This window comes from Eutrema salsugineum, unplaced genomic scaffold (genome assembly GCF_000478725.1).
Source record: "Eutrema salsugineum unplaced genomic scaffold, Eutsalg1_0 scaffold_16, whole genome shotgun sequence".
NCBI classification, from domain to species: domain Eukaryota; kingdom Viridiplantae; phylum Streptophyta; class Magnoliopsida; order Brassicales; family Brassicaceae; genus Eutrema; species Eutrema salsugineum.
This window is the reverse complement of record NW_006256858.1, coordinates 4,684,763-4,702,113: the sequence shown is the minus strand read 5'-3', so window position 1 is coordinate 4,702,113 and position 17,351 is coordinate 4,684,763. Positions and strand designations below refer to the sequence as shown.

Below are 17,351 nucleotides of genomic sequence, written 5' to 3'. Positions count from 1 at the left end.
GACCCGAGATCTTAAATGGTTCAATCTAACCAACCGACCCGGTCTGTGGCCCAATTATTTATCTGGGCCGACCGGAACGTATTGCGTTATGAATCTTCTTGCTCAAGCAACTATATAATTAGGTTAAAAGTTAGGGTTTCACTAGAGACACAGAAGCTGCTGTCCGAATCCAGAACCGATGACATCGATCTACATTCCTCTCGATCTCCAGATCAACACACTTTTAAGATTGCCAGTGAAGTCTCTATTGAGATTTCGTTGCGTTTCCAAGCTTTGGTCATCAATCATCACTAGCCGAGATTTCAGGAACAAGCACTTGAATATTGCTTCCTCCTCAGCTCCTCCTCGTCTCATCTTTGCTTTTGCGGACTTTTACGGAGAAAAGGTTCTGGTAGTCTCGTCAGCTAACCCAAATAACCCAAATGATCTGAGCCTAGTCAGAAACATTAAAGGGAAAATGGTGTATAATGCTTGTCGGGGCTTGATCTGCGTTGGAACCGGTTTCAAAGATGTGGGGATTTATAACCACAGCACAAGGAAGCTACATAATTTCCCACAATTCAAATTCAAAAAAAGTCCAGAAGTGTTCCCACGCCCCAATTACATGTTAGGGTATGATCCTGTTGAAGATCAATACAAAGTGCTTGCCGTTGATGCTTTTTCTGATCAGAGATTGGAGCACAAGGTTGTGACATTGGGAGGAGAAGAAGCTTGGAGAGAGGCTCAGTGTGTCGCCTGTCCACATAGGGCTTGTACCTTGGGGCTGTATATGAAAGGAACCGTTTACTACGGGGCTTTCAAGACGAACATGGATTTCCCGAACATTAGTTCTATAATGGTGAGTTTCGATGTTAGGCTTGAAACGTTCAACATCATCAAAGTACCAAGCAGACTTTTACAATTAATGGGTTATGTCAATATTTTGGATCCTAATATATGGGAGGGTAAAACTCTGATCAACTACAGAGGGAAAATTGGAGTAGTTGAGAATCCTCGTTTTAAGGGTAGTTTTAGAATGTGGGTTTTGGAAGATGCTGAGAAAGAGGAATGGTCCATTCACACTTTTCATCTCCCTGAATCTGCTGCTGGCCTTGGCTTCATGGTCATTGATACCTTTTCTAACTGTGAGATTGGTCTGGTTCCATGCCAGTTGTCTGATCCGTTTTGTCTTTACTATTACAATTTGGACAAGAAAAGCATGAGAAGTGTCAGAATTGAAGGATTGCCTGTTTCCGAGCTTAAGCGAGCCCAAACAATTTCTGTGACTGTTTCGGATCATTATGAGAGCCTCATGTTTTTAGAATCTTGAAGTTAAATTTGGGTCTTCTTCTGTTTGTCTCCTTGTTGCCTGCTTCTCTTCCCGAATTGGTTCAGCTAAACAGGATTAGTTAAAACCGAACATAACTAAACCAATTCTACCGGTAATGTAACCGGTTAGATGATCACATGTCAACTCGGATACGTGGTATGGGTTACGAAGCCTTGTTCCAGGAGAGTTGAAATATCTTCTAAAAGGATCTGTCATGTCTTTTTGAATTGACTCGAATTGAGTTTTTATTTAAATTCCTGGAATACTAAATGTAATAATAATCCATGATGATCTAGAAGACTACGATCATTTTTGTTAAGTCATATATAATTTTAAAAGATTAGTACGTACTCTCAAATCAAAGATTAATTTTCATTAAACTCTTTTTCCCATAAGTTACTTTCGATCTTACGTAAGAGACGTGACATTACTATAGCCTAAGTTTAGCGTTGAGTTTTAGAATCGTCATCCAAAATAGAATTTAGCAAACATTATGTGCATAACCATTTCCGTCATAACTTAAGAGCCAATTCTCTGTATCCTGTGTAAGTTTAAGGAGATATTTTTAGTTGAGAAGAGAACAGAGTGTAGATTAGTAGCGAGTAAAAGCCACTTCTTGATAAAGTAGAGGTTTCGTGATTGTACAATAGAAATAAAGAGTTTGGGAACCAAAAACCAAATGCACATTGAAAAAAACACAAAAGCAAGTAGAAATGGACTTCCCCCGAGAAATGGTTACTATATATATATATTACTTACTACTAATCTAAAGCATTATATACATTCAGATAAAGTTAATTAGAACCGGTTTCGGCTTTTTATAAAAGCTCTTCTTCTTCTTCCTTCACTTGACATGGCAATCATAAGGAGAAGAAGCAAACACTTGATCTGGAACCACTAAAGGTAGCTTCTCTATGTACACAAACAGCCTTTTCTTATTCTCCCTCTCGACTGTATAGAGACTTACCGTATCTGATTTCTCCATCAACATCCACAAGTCTCCTGAGTTTACTCTCTTTAGACTGTCCCGGCAAAAAGGGCATGACTCTGACCTCCCATGCCTGCAAGAAAACATCGAGATTATGCGCAGAAAAAAAAAACAAAATGCAGAAGAAGATATCTGTAAATAATCTGACTTACCAATCACGGTAACACTTGATGCATAAAGAATGTGTACAATTGGGGAGAACAACCATGTTGTTCATCTCCATACAAATCCCACATTCTTCGTCTCTCTCGATGTCAATCTCTGAAAGCTTGACCCTCTCGATCTCATCTTTGTTTCTGTACCGTATTTTGCAGACCTCTTTCTGTTTGCGGTCATCCAGGTCTGTAATACCCCTTTCTAGTTGTAACAGCGATGGAAATATCACAGCTGTTTCACAAAAGCCATCAAAGATATCAATTAACTTGTTACCAAAACACTTGAAGCTGAGCCAAAATTCAACCTAAAAACATTACCATAGAAATCTTTAATACTGGTTTTTCTCTCGTAAACCGACATTGTGGTTTTCCCATCTGCATATGTCTGATGCAGTTCAAAGGATTTTAATCAGACAACCACAAGAAAACAATCTAGAGAAAACGGCAAGTGAGTTCATCTTTAAACAATGTACCATGTAAATAAGAACTCTGAGCAAACCGAGGGCACCGGCAAGGTGGCAATCAGTCCATTGAACAAGAAAAAGCAAAAACTGAGCAGCCGGGTTGTAAGATAGTCTCATTTGCACACGCGCTCCATCCTTCTCCCGAGGATAATCTAGAGCTCTGTTTAGTCATTGAGGAATAAGAAAATAGCAACATTGTTCATTTAAGGGCCATAACAACATTACTTGATGAAAATCACACACGTAACGTAACAAACTCTCCGTTCAAGTATTGATCGGATTAAAACAACAGTCATATGTGACAAACATTAAAAACATAACCGATTGATCAATGTACTCATCCAAACATTCACACGATTCAGACATAGAGCTGTCTATCTCAGCTAAACCAGCCTCTGATGTGTACAATAGAAAAAGTTGCAGCTTCAACATTGCAACACACTAAAACCACTCAAACACATTTTCAGCTCAAACTTTGATTCAGCACAAACATCAAGCATCCTCGGATGTTACAAGTTGCTTTAAAATTTGCAGCAGAACCAATTGATCAAAGAAACTAACCAAAACATTCACCTTTTAGACATGGAACTGTCTAACTCAGCTAGATTACCATTAGGAATCAAATGAAATAGCAACACAATAAAATTATTTGATCATTGCAGACAAACACAATTTCCTCTCAGACACAAACATCAAAAGCCAAAGACTTTGTTCAACTTCGAGGGTCAACACTAAAGACAAGACTCCACAAGAATGACTTCGCTACCCAGTTCGTTGGAGTACATCGTTTACATGGGTTTTAACTTTTCCTTGGTCCTTATTATACCTTAACTGTTTTGGGGCCAAATTAAACCCTAATTTGATGACAAAAACAATCCATACAATTTCCGAACTCTTCTATATAGAATCTATAAACCAGAAAATTAGTTATTTCAGAAAATGGTCCAAAATAAAATAAAAGAAACTGAACCACAAAGCTCACCAAAAGAAAATCCTCCACCCAGAAAAAAAAAAAAAATCGAAACTTTGGATTAGGAAAGCAGATAAATTCCAAAAACTCAAAAGGGAACTAAAAAGGCAAAAATTGAGAGGCTTACACAGTGTTAGCGTGTTGGATATCAGCTTCGAGAGCTTTCAAAGAATCCTTGAAAGAAATTCTTGCCATGGAACTTCAATTTCCAGGAAAAACAATTCTCATTAAACGACAGGAGAATTTTTCAGCAAACGAGGAGAGAATCAAAAGTATCAAGCTAGAAGAGAAAGAAGAGAGAAGCAAGGAAAAGTTTGATGCTTTTTGCTTTAGCAAATTTAGAAGAGAAAGATATTTACACCCAAATCCGATGATCAAAAATATTTCACAGAAGAGAAGACAAGATGGTATTTTGGTAATTTGCGTTTCTAGATAAACCTCTTAATCGCTTTCGGTTACGATTCTCGAAGTAGCTTTATCAAGAAAAGACGCGGAGTGGGTTTGGAGATTGTCCGTTTTGCCCTTGTTCGGCTATGAAAGTGATACAAAAATCTAAAAGTTTTTCAATTGAAGGGAGTGATCCTGTGTTTATGGCACACCTATACGTTTCGCCTGATGTGCAATAGGCTTTTGTCATGTGGAAGGATAAGGCTAAATATCTGCTGCTTATAATTAAAATAATCACTTGTCACGCCTTTAGTTAATGAAAAGTCAATACCACTTGTAGTTTATACTTTATAGTATAACAATAAATGCATTAGTATCAAACAGATTTGGCCGATTTGGATAAAGACAAAGAAACAAATTGATACTTAAAATTTTGATTATGGGCTAAGTTCTTAAAATTTTGATTATGGGCCCTCTTTTTTTAAAAAATAGTTTTAAGTTACTAATTATTTTTATCTAATTATAAACTTATCAAAATGTAGATTCTGAAAACTGTTAACAATAAATAATTTTTTTTTGGGAAGACATATGTTATTTCATAGAAGATCCAAATACTAAAGTCTATATTAGACTTAAACAATGTAATTTAGACATTATTTATCGCAGAATAAAGTGCTGGTTTTTATGGGTCTTTTTTTATAAAAAAAATTGTTTAAAATTATTAATTATTTTTATCTATTTATAGACTTTTCAAAATGTAGATTCTGAAAGTTGTTAACAATAATTAATCTTTTTTTAGGGCATATGTCAATTCATAGAAGACCCAAAAACTCGAGTCTATATTAGACTTAAACAATATAATTTAGCCATTATTTATCGTAAAATAAAGTACTCGTCCGAGTTGATCATCTCGTATTAACATTCAAAGACTAGACATAAAAACCACTAAAAATGGAGAAATAAAAGATGTTATTAATAATCAATTCTTGTATCGTCATTTATGTGAATTAAGTTAAAGTAAATGTTAGTGCATCCATAGAAATCTTAGCTACTTTCTACCCCTCTCTTGTTGCATTTGGTATAAACTTTCTTATTTGTCATATATCTTCCTCTACATGGCTTCTTTTCCTCTCACTTTAATGAACAACAAGATGATCTTGTTAACCTATTGTACTTCAGTTCCCTATTCTCAATGAGTAGTGAAAAATAGTGCACAACTAGTATACAAAATATTCAGAAACAAATTTGAAGAGCTGTAATTTTTCTTCTCGGCTGTCGAATATGGGGATTATTTCAGATGAGAATATCATACTCATCACCCGTATTTCTTGCCAGACATCTTCTTTATTTTTCTGATTACTCACATTTTTTGTCTTTCACTTTCTTTTCTATTTTTTTGTTTTGTGTTTTATTTCTATATGTAGTTTTAAACTGAAAAACATAGTCTCTTCTAGATATATATACTTAAAATAATAAATTATTCAGTTTCTTGCGTGGTGAATTGTTGAAGATTGAGAGTTTTAAGCAGAAGGTAAAGCAAGAGTAAGAAGTTGAATTCCGATTTTGAACTCAAAATTGTGCTCAAGCCTCTTGCTTCCTTGCAGGCATATGTTTTGAGCACGGCGTTTGTAATTCTGGATGAAATCTTACTTTCAGCCTCTCATAATTCGACTATCAAAAAGGATCATGCAGATATGGTTGAGAATCTCGACACCTTCTTGCATCTTACATTCTATTCTTTATTTTTTCATAATTATTGCAATTAAGGAATGCACTGAATAAGCAAAGTAGCTTCTATTGGACTGGTTTTTCAGGGTAGATAAGAGTGACATGGATTCTTTGTTGCAATAAGCAATGCCTAGCAATGTGAACTTCATTCTCAGGAGGGGGAGGATTGAACCACTTATTTAGTTTAGACAGTTACATACTTTCATAAACTGATACATTTTTAATATCTTCAGAAGTAATGTTCAGGATCTCGTGAACCATGTCTTCAATTGGTGGGCGGGGCGAAGAGCAAACCTTCTCCAACTGAACGAATTTGGGTCTTGGTAGTTTCTAAGTTGGCCTATATTCCCTTTTGCAATCATGAAGTTATTAACAAAAAAATTACATGAAATTTTATTTCTCTACCACTAACCCCTTACTATTATCATTTGTAATGTTTCAAATATTTTTTTTTTCCTTTAACCTTTTTTGCTTTGTCTAAAAGTTTTAGGCTAGAATCTTCTTAATTTTGCTATGGTGACGTCGTGGCGCTAAAATGAACGAATCAGTTTAATACAAAACCTTTAACAATAAGTATGTAACCTTAGCAAGATCCCACTTTATTGATCACAAGAAATGTCAGATGTATTGGTAAACAAAACCAGCTAGCTGAAGTAGAAGGTTCCGGTTTAGGAACTTGATCTGAACCAATGCAGAAATCAGGAGGTTTGATTTCGGTTTACTGCGGGTTCGATTAAAGTGCAAACGTCGTCGTTCTCAGTCGTCTTCTTGATGAGGAAAATATCTTCTCGAGCTCAGTCCAGACCATTAGCACGTGAGCTCAATTGCTGAATCAGTTAGAGGTTGTTAGATTCAGAAATTGGACTTGTATTAGTGTAATCGGTGAACGACGAGAGCTAGAGAGAGAGATTCAGTTGTATCCTAGAGAGAGAACAATTGTAATCGAGGGAAAACAGAAGAGAGATTTTCCGGTGAGTGAAATTGTTTCTCGGGGTTTTCCGGTGAGAGATAGAACGTTTGTACGGTGGTGCTTAGTGAATTCCGAGGAATCCTCGGCCAGACGTAGGGTAGCGGTTTAGCTTCCGAACTGGATAAATCTCTTGTGCCATTTACTTTCTGCAAATTCTTTATCTCGTGTTTAGTTATAGTCACAAGTAAAATCGATTGCGAGGATTGATCAGTGGTGAGATTTATAGAGTGAAATCGCAACAAGTGGTATCAGAGCCAGGTTCTCTAGGTCGTTGATCTCATTTCTGGAGTCGTCGAAGATTGTTCTTCTCTTTCGCGATGTCTTCCGCTAAAGTCGAGATCGAGAAGTTCAATGGAGTGATCGATTATAACATGTGGAAGGAGAGGCTATTTGCGAATCTGGATTTGCTCAGTTTGTAGAAGCATATCAGGCTCAAGAACAAGAGCTGTTGAAGCCTCAGGCGAAGATTGATCCTGGTAAAGGAAAGGATGAGGAAACTTCTATCAAGCAGAAAGAATCAGATCCAGAACTCGCAAAGAAGCAGCGTAAGGTTCGGAGCACAATCATCACAAGTGTCACAAATAAGGTCATAAGAAAGATCGTCAAGGAGGAAACAGTAGTTGGTATGTTAAAGATCCTTGATGCTCAGTATATGTCTCAGTCTCTTCCTAATAGGATGTATTTAAAGCAAAAACTATATAGCTTCAAGATGAATGAGTCCACGTCTATAGAAAACAACATCGATGAATTCTTGAGGATAATCACGGATCTAGGAAATGTCATGGTAGAGATTCTAGACGAAGATCAGGCCATCTTGCTCTTAATGTCTTTGCCTAAGCAATTTGATCAGCTGAGAGATACACTGATGTATTCTAAAGCATATATGACTCTTGATGGTGTTATTAGTTTCATTCATTCGAAACAACTTGAGTTGGCTAGTGGAAAGGTGGTAAAACCACAAGGAAAGGTGTTGTATTCAAATTCAAATATCAAAGGAAAGGCATCTAAGGACTCAAATACAAGTAAGGACTCAAAAAGCAAATCCAAGAAAAGCAAAGGCAAATGCGGTGCATATACTTGCTGCATTTGCGGTGGTGAGGGACATTTCAAGGAAGACTGTCCCAAGAAGACTGGACATCAGAACAAGAATAAAGGACAAGTGACAGGGGAATCATCTGCAGTAACCGAGATTCAGTTTATAGAATCTCTAATGGTGTCAGAAGTGAATGTGGTTGAGGCCTGCAACTTCAGGAAAATCTGGATCTTGGACACATGCTGCACTTTCCATATGACCCCGAGGAGAGACTGGTTTATTGAACTTGAGGAGTTCACTGCAGGATCTGTGAGGATGGCTAATGAAACCGTATCTACGGTTATGGGAATTGGAACCATACGTCTGAAGAATGCAGAAGGCATATATGTTTTGGTAAAGGAGGTCAGGTATGTGCCTGATTCCTCAAGGAACTTACTATCTCTGGGTTCGTTTGAAGAGCAGGGATGTATTTTCTCTTCAGAAAACGGTATCCTTCAGGTCAAGAAATCTGGCAGGACAGTCTTAACGGCAAAGAGAACACATAAGCTCTATTTCCTGCAGGGAAGTAGTCACGTTGGAGAAGTCCATTCGATGGCTATTAAAGATGATACTAACCTCTGGCATAGTAGGTTAGGACACATCAGTCATAAAGGCCTTGATATCATGGTGAAGAGAGGCTATCTACATAAGTCAAAGGTGTCAAGTATTCAGTTTTGTGAAAGCTGTGTATTTGGTAAAGCTCATCGGAAGAGCTACACTTCAGGTCAGCATACGAGCAAGAATGGTTTGGAATATGTTCATGCAGATCTGTGGGGGTATCCCTCAGTCCTTCAATCTCTCGGTAAGTGTCACTACTTCCTGAGTCTTATTGATGACTGGTTGAGAAAGGTGTGGGTTTATTTTCTAAGGACTAAAGATCAAGCATTTGAGAAATTCACGGAATGGAAGTCACTGGTGGAAAATCAGTCTGGTTTGAAAGTGAAGAAGCTTAGGACTGACAATGGACTGGAGTTCTGCAATAATGAGTTTGATAGTTTCTGCACAGAAAATGGTATATCGAGGCACATGACCATACCTCACACACCACAACAAAACAGTGTGGTAGAGAGGATAAATAGAACCATTCTTGAGCGTGTGAGGAGTGTATTATGTGAATCAGGTCTACCTAAAGTGTTTTGGGCAGAAGCTGTGAATACGGCTGTGTATTTGATAAACAGAACCCCTTCTTCAGCCATTCAGGGACGCATTCCAGAAGAGGTGTGGTCTAGGACTACTCCAAATTTTCAACACCTAAGGAAGTTCGGTTGTGTCTGTTACTTTCACTCTGATGAAGGGAAACTTCAACCGAGAGCAAGGAAGGGTATCTTTATAGGGTATCCTACAGGTGTGAAGGGCTGCAAAGTTTGGTCTTTAGAGGACAAACGATGCATTGTAAGTCGGAATGTAACATTCAAAGAAGATGAATGCTACAAAGATCTGATGAAACAAAACGGTGTATCGAGGGAAAGAGAAATTGCCTTTCTGGACGTGGAGCTGGGTATTTCATCAACAATAGATACTAGCTCAGGGGGAGAGACTCGAGGTGGAACTCAAAGAGGAGGTGGTGAGTCTAGTTCAGATGTAGTGAACATTGACAGTGAAGGTGATGTATCAGGAAGTAATACTGATCCTGAGCCAGAGACCGATGGTTATAGGTTGGCTCGTGACAGACAAAGACGAGACAATATCAGGCCTCCTCAAAGGTACGATGATGAGTTTGTCCACATGGCTTTACTTGCATCCGAGGATGGAGATCCAGTTGAGCCTACAGACTTTAAAGCTGCAATGAGAGATCTTGAAAGCAAGAATTAGAAAAGGGCTTCTGATGAAGAAATGGATTCTCTTCCTAAGAACTCTACTTGGTCGCTGGTTAATAGGCCAAAAGGAAGAAAGGTAATAGGCTGCAAATGGATCTTTAAGAGGAAACCGGGCATTCTAGGGGTAGAAGAACCCCGTTATAAAGCTATGCTCGTGGCAAAAGGATATGCTCAGAAGGAGGGTGTGGATTACAACGAGATTTTTTCTCCGGTTGTCAAGCATGTATCAATTCGATACTTGATGTCTATTTTCATAAATGAGAACATGGAGCTTGAGAAATTAGATGTGAAGACGGCCTTCTTACACGGAGACTTGGAAGAAGAAATCTACATGGACTAACCGGAGGGATATATTGAGAAGGGCAAGGAAGGTCTCGTATGTCTGTTGAGGAAGTCGCTGTATGGACTAAAACAGAGTCCAAGACAGTGGAACCAGAAGTTCAACACATTTATGATGGAGATTGGCTTCAAGAGAAGCGATCATGACTAGTGTGTATACATCAAATGTGTTTCAGGCTTATATGTCTATCTCTTGCTGTACGTAGATGACATGCTGGTGGCTTGCAAGGATATGAGGGTTATTAAATCTCTAAAGGATCAGCTCAGCTCAAAGTTTGAGATGAAGGATCTTGGAGCTGCAAGAAAGATTCTTGGTATTGATATCATTAGAGATCGGAAAGTGGGAACTTTAAGATTGTCTCAGGAGAATTACATGGAGAAAGTTCTTAAGAGCTTTAATATGGATCAAGCCAAGGCGGTAAACACACCTATTGGAGCTCATTTCAAACTCGCATCTGCAACAAAGAAGGAGATTAAAGCAGATTCAGAGTACATGAGGTCAGTTCCTTATTGTAATGCAGTCGGTAGTTTGATGTATGGAATGATAGGTACTAGACCGGATCTTTCATATCCTGTTGGATTGGTGAGTAGGTTCATGAATAATCTAGTTAAGGTGCATTGGGTGGCTGTTAAATGGATTCTGAGATATGTTAAAGGGACTAAAGGAATGAGTTTGGTGTATAAGAAATGTTTCAGATTTCAAAGTTTGTGGATTCTGTGATTCGGATTATGCAGTGGATTTAGATCGGAGAAGATCTATATCAGGTTATGCTTTTGTCTCTGGTGGGAGTGTCATTAGCTGGAACTCAAGTCTTCAAAAGGTGGTAGCATTGTCCACTACAGAATCCGAATATGTCTTGATGACAGAAGCTGCAAAAGAAGCCGTGTGGTTGAGAGGTTTAAGCAGTGAGTTTGGTTACTCTCAAGAGTGGGTGGAGATTTTTTGTGATTCTCAGAGTGCTTTGGCATTAGCAAAGAACAATGTTCATCATGAATGTACAAAACACATGGCGGTGAAACTGAGCTTTGTAAGAGAAAGGGTGAAGATGAAGTACAGGTTTCAAAAATACATACTATTGAGAACCCTGCGGATATCTTCACGAAAGTATTGGAGGTTGGTATGTTCAAGCAGCTGATAAGCTTGCTTGGCGTCTCTGAAGCTTGATCGGAGAGAAATCGAGGTCGGAATTTACTGTGCACAAGGAGGCTAGTTGGTTTGTCAACCAAGGTGGGGTTTGTCGGATGTATTGGTCAACAAAACCAGCTAGCTGAAGTAGAAGGTTCCAGTTTAGGAACTTGATCTGAACCAATGCAGAAATCAGGAGGTTTGATTTCTGTTTAATGTGGGTTCGATTAAAGTGCAAACGTCGTCGTAAGCAGTCGTCTTCTTGATGAGGAAAATATCTTCTCGAGCTCAGTCCAGACCGTTAGCGCGTGAGCTCAATCGCTGAATCAGTTAGAGGTTGTTAGATTCAGAAATTGGACTTGTATTACTGTAATCGGTGAACGACGAGAGCTAGAGAGAGAGATTCAGTTGTATCCTAGAGAGAGAACAATTATAATTGAGGGAAAACAGAAGAGAGATTTTCCGGTGAGTGAAATTGTTTCTCGGGGTTTTCCGGTGAGAGAAAGAACGTTTGTACGGTGGTGCTTAGTGAATTCCGAGAAATCCTCGGCCAGACGTAGGGTAGCGGTTTAGCTTCCGAACTGGATAAATCTCTTGTGCTATTTACTTTCTGCAAATTCTTTATCTCGTGTTTAGTTCTAGTAACAAGTAAAATCGATTGCGAAGATTGATCAGTGGTGAGATTTATAGAGTGAAATCGCAACAAGAAAAAATATCCCACTTTGAAGATGGCTGGCTAGATGGGAGATCAAAAGTACATGATGTGTTACCTATTATATATTGATTAATGGCTTAACATCTCATTGTTCAGAAGAATAATATGAATATAGGCATGTAGATGAATTTATTAAGAAAATAAATGGCATTACAAAGGTTGGTCAATTAGAGTTTTGGGTTGGATTGTGTAAGCTTTGTGGATTTATTTCTCTAAGTTCTCTAAGTTTTAAGTTAGGTTTCAATTGTTTGGGTCATCATACGTAGTTTAGTTTTGCTAAATCATCATACGTAGTTGAATCATTAGAATAAATTTAATAATATGTAATAGATAAACTGAACTAAAAACTAAAATTGGATATAATTACATTCACAAAACTAATAGTACAAATTGTGAAATATATGGTGAAGTCACAAAGTTTGTATGATTACGAGACGTTACGTGTACAATAGGAGATTCATGTATATATGGCTTTCTTGAGTTTTTTTTTTAGTGACGAATGAGTTTCCAAGGATCACCAAATTCTACAACCTCATGATCACTTTTTTGAACCATTTATTCATTTTAATCTTTGGCGACGTGTTTCTAATGGAAACTAAGAAGAAATCTATAAAATCAATAATCAAATATTTCCGAGATTTTAACCGAGAGATGGTTCGGAGCAGCAAATGGGACAAATCTTCTTCGTCTGAAGCCATTTGGTTATACATTCAGAGTGGTATGGATGATTACAAAGTCGGAGAACGACCAAAGATTCTGCTTCTTCAAACTCCATTTGGCAAACCACACAACGATCAATCTCGTTTTTGTTATGTGAAAAAACGTAGGTAGATGCGTTCAAACACGTAGAGATTTCAGTCGGAGTTAGCCCACGTTTCTCGACTCCAATAAAATCTCCAAGGGCAATCAGTTCCTCGTAAGACAACTGGTCGGGGTCAATCTCATCTTCTTCTTCCAAGAAATCATCCTCTTCAAGGTTAGAGTCGCTTTCTTGGTCCTCAAGAAACTCATTGATTTCGTCTTCTTCTACTCCAAACCCATTGCTATCGAAATACTCATAATAATTCTCATTGCTTTCTTCTCCTTCTTCTTCGTCTTCAGACTCTTCATCACTTTCCATCATTGAAAGCATTGAGGAGGACAAATCATGAATAGGAGGGGCAAAATGGGAATTAGCTTGGGAAGCAGCGAGAGCAATTTCAGAATTTGCTTGCTCGAAGAGAATTAGATCGGGAAGTTTGTTTGGAGTTTGCTTAGGCTCTTCTTCTTGGTTATTATCCATTGGAGAAGAAGAAGCAGCTTGGATTGTGGTTAAGACTCTGGTATTTTATACCAAAATGGCTTTCATGTCAAAGAGGTTACTTAAGCAACAAGAAATGAATAATGAGCACAGCTTCCGTACAAAGTAATACAAAAGAAACGTGGGGAAGTTAGGGTATCCTTTTTTCACTGTTGTAAGCAAAGTAATGCATTAAATTTAATAGATAAATCTGCATTTTTCCTTAACTTTGGGTTTCCAAGAAAGACAGAAAAATCATAGATTGGAGAAAGCATATTTGGATACTAGACTATAGTTAAAGTGATTAATATTTTTTAGTTAATGTTTATGTGAAATTGAACTTGGTTAAATGTTAAAAGCTCAAATGTTATTAAACACAAAAAAATACTCAACAAGGGAAATAAAAATTTCATCACACAACAACTAAAAGTTAAAACATTTCACACGATTCGGGAACACATCAAGCATCATGGACACGATAGTCAAGCTTAGCAAGACCACCTGGTTTAATAGTTAGAAAGCATCTTCATCTCTTCCTTGAACCTAGCCATCGCTTCCCTGGGAAGTGTTACCAACACTCGAGCGCCACCTCTCATCTCCGGAACCGCCTTTGACACCGGCAATACGATCCAGAAAAGTGGGTCTGTCTTCGAAATTAAAGGTATGATGTTCACTAAACCTCCCCAACCATCGTAATGTAGACCGATTTGCCTCCAATCCGAGAGCATCATGGATCCTATGCCGATGCTCTCAGTCGATGCCTTCACTCTTGTCTCAATCTCGCTAAGTTGTCCCAACACGTACTGCTTGTCTAGCGCTGCTCTCTTCATATCTTTAATGAGGCTCACGACATGAGACAATGACGATTTGTTCAGTTCGCTAGCTGTCGATGCCACGAAGCCGCTGAGAAATGCATTGCCGTAGTAGCCTTGTGGTAATGGCGGCTCTATAATGCCTCGAATACCAATGGCTAACCCTAGGTACATAGTCTCATCTGGACTCATATTCAAGGCTCGGCATCGTGCTCTCCAAACATGGGCCGCAATAATCTCTAGAGTCGTGACCACAACCTTTTTCTTGTTCTCGTTCTCGTTCTCATTCTCGTTCTCATTTGTAATTTGCTCGTCCTCTGCAATTGTTTTCTTGAGTTTCATAATATCTTCGGGGGTAATGTTCAGGATCTCACGGACCATGTCGTCAGTACACAACGATGATACAATGTTCGGCAAATCAACAGGGTCTTCTAGTTTTCCTATAAGTAGTTTGAAATCAAAACTTTTAGCTAGTTGTATTAATCATAAATAAATGAGAACTCCAAACCACGTTTGCATTATGTATACAAATAACAAAAGATATATGTTACGAAATTGTAAAGTACTCAAGTTTGAATGGATGTAGTTTTTTTTTTTTTTTTAAACATGTAACACAAATGCAAAGATTTGTTCTTGAACATGTCATATATATATGTACCATGAAAGATTATAAATTGTTGCATACCATTATAGGTGAGCCTTTCTCTATCCCATACGGGGATGACGCTGGGTTCTTTCTGTCCGGAGGCAAGCTCAATCATTCCTCGGAAAAACTGAGCCATTCCAACTCCATCACAGACGGAGTGCGAGTGAGCCATTCCAATAGTGATTCCTCCACATGCAAACTTGGTGACCTGAAAAGCCAGAGGGTCGTATCCCTCACAACCCTTCACAGGTTCGTAACAAGGCACGAGGTCGTAGGCTGCGTCCCCAGCACTGTCCAAGTAATTGAGGGAAGCGAGGGTGCACGAGGCGGTTGCACTTATAAATGGGACTCCATCTCCGTCTTTGCAACTCAGCTCAAGTCTATAGTCATTGGATTTCCGGTGAAGTTTTCCGGCGAGAGGGTAGTAGTAGAAAAGGGCATGAGAGAGGGCATCTTGGAGAAGAGAAGCCGGGTCGTGGTTGACCTTATCTTCAAGGTAGGGTTTTGGGGCGTAGACGCATATGGTTTTGAGGATCATTTCCAAGTAAGGATCGTTGTCGATGGTGGAGAGAGACAGAGAGACATGAGGTGTTGGCTTTGAGGGTTTTACTAGAACCACTTCTGATTTCTCAACGACCAAGAGACTTGAACTGTCTTCACTTGCGATGTCCATTTCTCTGTTTGCTTTTGTATAGAACGCTTTTTTGTGTGTATAATTTGTTTAGAACGATGGTTCTTATATGTATACTATTTTTGTAACCAATATAAATATCTCGTTAAGTATATTATCTCGTTTTCTATGTGGTTCATTGAAATATACTGCAACGTGGGATTCATATTGACCCTTGTTACAAGATAAAAAAACGTGGGATTCATATTTGATTTGGTAAGATCTGACTTTAAAGATTGTAGATTGCATGTTTTCTTATAATAGTTACGAATCGGAAATGGCTAATAAGTACATGTTTGTGTTAGATTAGTGAAGTTATCTACAAGATCCATTGATAAATTGAAGTGATCTACAAGATCCATTGATAAATTGAAGTGATCTAAAAGATCCATTGATAAATTTTTTAACTTTTTAAATAACAAACCAGCCATCGTATCGAAAATGGAGCTAGAGGCCATTCCAAAGCTCATGTGAACTAAAAAGATTTCAAATGTGACATTGTATGTATATCAATAAATAAGAATGTATTAAAAAAACTGGTGTTTTATATCTCTTATTTAAATTTTTATACTACAGTAGCTGTAGATTACCTAAAATTATGGAAATTAAAAACACATGAGAACCAAATTAATTTGTGTGTGTATATATTTTCATTCGGACACATGAGTACATGACGACGTGCATTCACTTATTTCTTATTAGAAGTTTCTAATGAGTATTTTTAATTCTTAAATGTGTACATCAGAATAGATGCAAGAAATTTAATGACTTTAGTGATACTGTGATACAGCACAGACAAACGAAAATCAAAGATCTACAAGATCCATTGACAGATATTTAAAAAGTCAGAATAACGAACCGGCCATCATATCGGAGATGAATCATCAAATTTGCTTAGCAACGTGTCGAATATAATTTAACAAAAACAAAGTTATGTAGAATATATTTAGCAAATTCTTTGTTGGTCCAGGGTGGCCGCAAAACATATGAAAAATCGATAAGAGAGAGTGGTTGGGACGTGTGAAAGCGATAGATATGTGGTGACCTTTTTGTTTGGTTATACACAAAAAGTCCATGACTCTTATTAGACCAAGTTCCACGTCACTCTAAGCCACAAGGGGAAGCGTCAACGCCTTCTAAGATTTGAAGAATCCCTGAAACATAAACGAAATAATATACGTGAATCAAAGAATTTCCTTACTTTGCACGTCAAGTGTTTTTGATTCTCCAATCAACAGTGTTGAGAAGATCTTCTGCGGGGTAACAAGTAACAACAGTTTGTTGAAGATGTTGTTGTTTCTCTCATTACATATCGCATAGATAATTGCTTGTGCTAGTATAAGCATGCCGGCTTGTCTTCGCGGTCATTTTATTTACTTGGAAGTTATAGAAATTGTATGAAAGTGAGAAACTATATATACCCCAAAACTTTAATAATTTTGGCTTGCATTAATTTATATCTATATCTTTAACTCTAAATAATCACTCACAATGTCTTGGCTTGCATTAATCTATATCTATATCCCTAAATAATCACTCACAATGTCTTGGCTTGCCTTAATCTATATCTATATCCCTAACTCTAAATAATCACTCACAATGTCTTGGCTTGCATTAATCTATATCTATATCTCTAACTCTAAATAATCACTCACAATGTTAATAAGATATGGAAGAGTATATTGGTTGCATACAATATATTATAATGTGAGTCTTTCTCTATCCCACAATGGGATGAAGCTGAATTGGATCTATCCAAAAAATATCGATCATTGCTACAAATATTGAGCCACTCTAACGCCATCACAAACTAACTGAGAGTGACTAATCCTAAGAGTCATTCCTTTGCGTGCAAATTTGGTTATTTGTAGAGCTAGAAGGTCGTGTACATAAGGCACGAATTT

General features: G+C 37.8%; 4 protein-coding genes across 4 annotated transcripts; 1 reads left to right on the top strand and 3 right to left on the bottom strand.

Moving 5' to 3' along the window:
- The first annotated feature begins 178 nt into the window (after positions 1 to 178).
- Positions 179 to 1,309, top strand: LOC18020865 (putative F-box protein At3g47150). Its single transcript, XM_006404347.1, has one exon. The coding sequence runs from the start codon at positions 179 to 181 to the stop codon at positions 1,307 to 1,309; it is 1,131 nt and encodes a 376-aa protein (XP_006404410.1).
- A 586-nt stretch (positions 1,310 to 1,895) lies between these two features.
- LOC18020864 (E3 ubiquitin-protein ligase RNF8) lies at positions 1,896 to 4,324 on the bottom strand. Its single transcript, XM_006404346.2, has 5 exons — positions 4,014 to 4,324; positions 2,926 to 3,076; positions 2,771 to 2,837; positions 2,450 to 2,684; positions 1,896 to 2,370 (listed from the first exon to the last, which is right to left on the bottom strand). Exons 1-5 carry the CDS (start codon positions 4,079 to 4,081, stop codon positions 2,154 to 2,156), a joined length of 738 nt encoding a protein of 245 aa, XP_006404409.1. The 5' UTR covers positions 4,082 to 4,324; the 3' UTR covers positions 1,896 to 2,153.
- Positions 4,325 to 12,455: 8,131 nt separating this feature from the next.
- Positions 12,456 to 13,330, bottom strand: LOC18020863 (E3 ubiquitin ligase BIG BROTHER-related). The gene has a single exon (XM_006404345.2). The coding sequence runs from the start codon at positions 13,320 to 13,322 to the stop codon at positions 12,681 to 12,683; it is 642 nt and encodes a 213-aa protein (XP_006404408.1). The 5' UTR covers positions 13,323 to 13,330; the 3' UTR covers positions 12,456 to 12,680.
- A 495-nt stretch (positions 13,331 to 13,825) lies between these two features.
- On the bottom strand, positions 13,826 to 15,450 carry LOC18020862 (spermidine sinapoyl-CoA acyltransferase). Its single transcript, XM_006404344.1, has 2 exons — positions 14,817 to 15,450; positions 13,826 to 14,571 (listed from the first exon to the last, which is right to left on the bottom strand). The coding sequence occupies exons 1-2, from the start codon at positions 15,448 to 15,450 to the stop codon at positions 13,826 to 13,828; spliced, it is 1,380 nt and encodes a 459-aa protein (XP_006404407.1).
- Between the last annotated feature and the right edge of the window lie 1,901 nt (positions 15,451 to 17,351).

Coding starts and splice junctions, on each gene's coding strand:
- LOC18020865 (XM_006404347.1), top strand. CDS start 179: ATGACATCGATCTACATTCCTCTCGATCTCCAGATCAACACACTTTTA.
- LOC18020864 (XM_006404346.2), bottom strand. CDS start 4,081: ATGGCAAGAATTTCTTTCAAGGATTCTTTGAAAGCTCTCGAAGCTGAT. Junction 3,077..4,013: donor ATCCAACACGCTAACACTGT/GTAAGCCTCTCA, acceptor ATGACTAAACAG/AGCTCTAGATTATCCTCGGG. Junction 2,371..2,449: donor ATCAAGTGTTACCGTGATTG/GTAAGTCAGATT, acceptor GTTTTCTTGCAG/GCATGGGAGGTCAGAGTCAT.
- LOC18020863 (XM_006404345.2), bottom strand. CDS start 13,322: ATGGATAATAACCAAGAAGAAGAGCCTAAGCAAACTCCAAACAAACTT.
- LOC18020862 (XM_006404344.1), bottom strand. CDS start 15,450: ATGGACATCGCAAGTGAAGACAGTTCAAGTCTCTTGGTCGTTGAGAAA. Junction 14,572..14,816: donor AGAAAGGCTCACCTATAATG/GTATGCAACAAT, acceptor AACTACTTATAG/GAAAACTAGAAGACCCTGTT.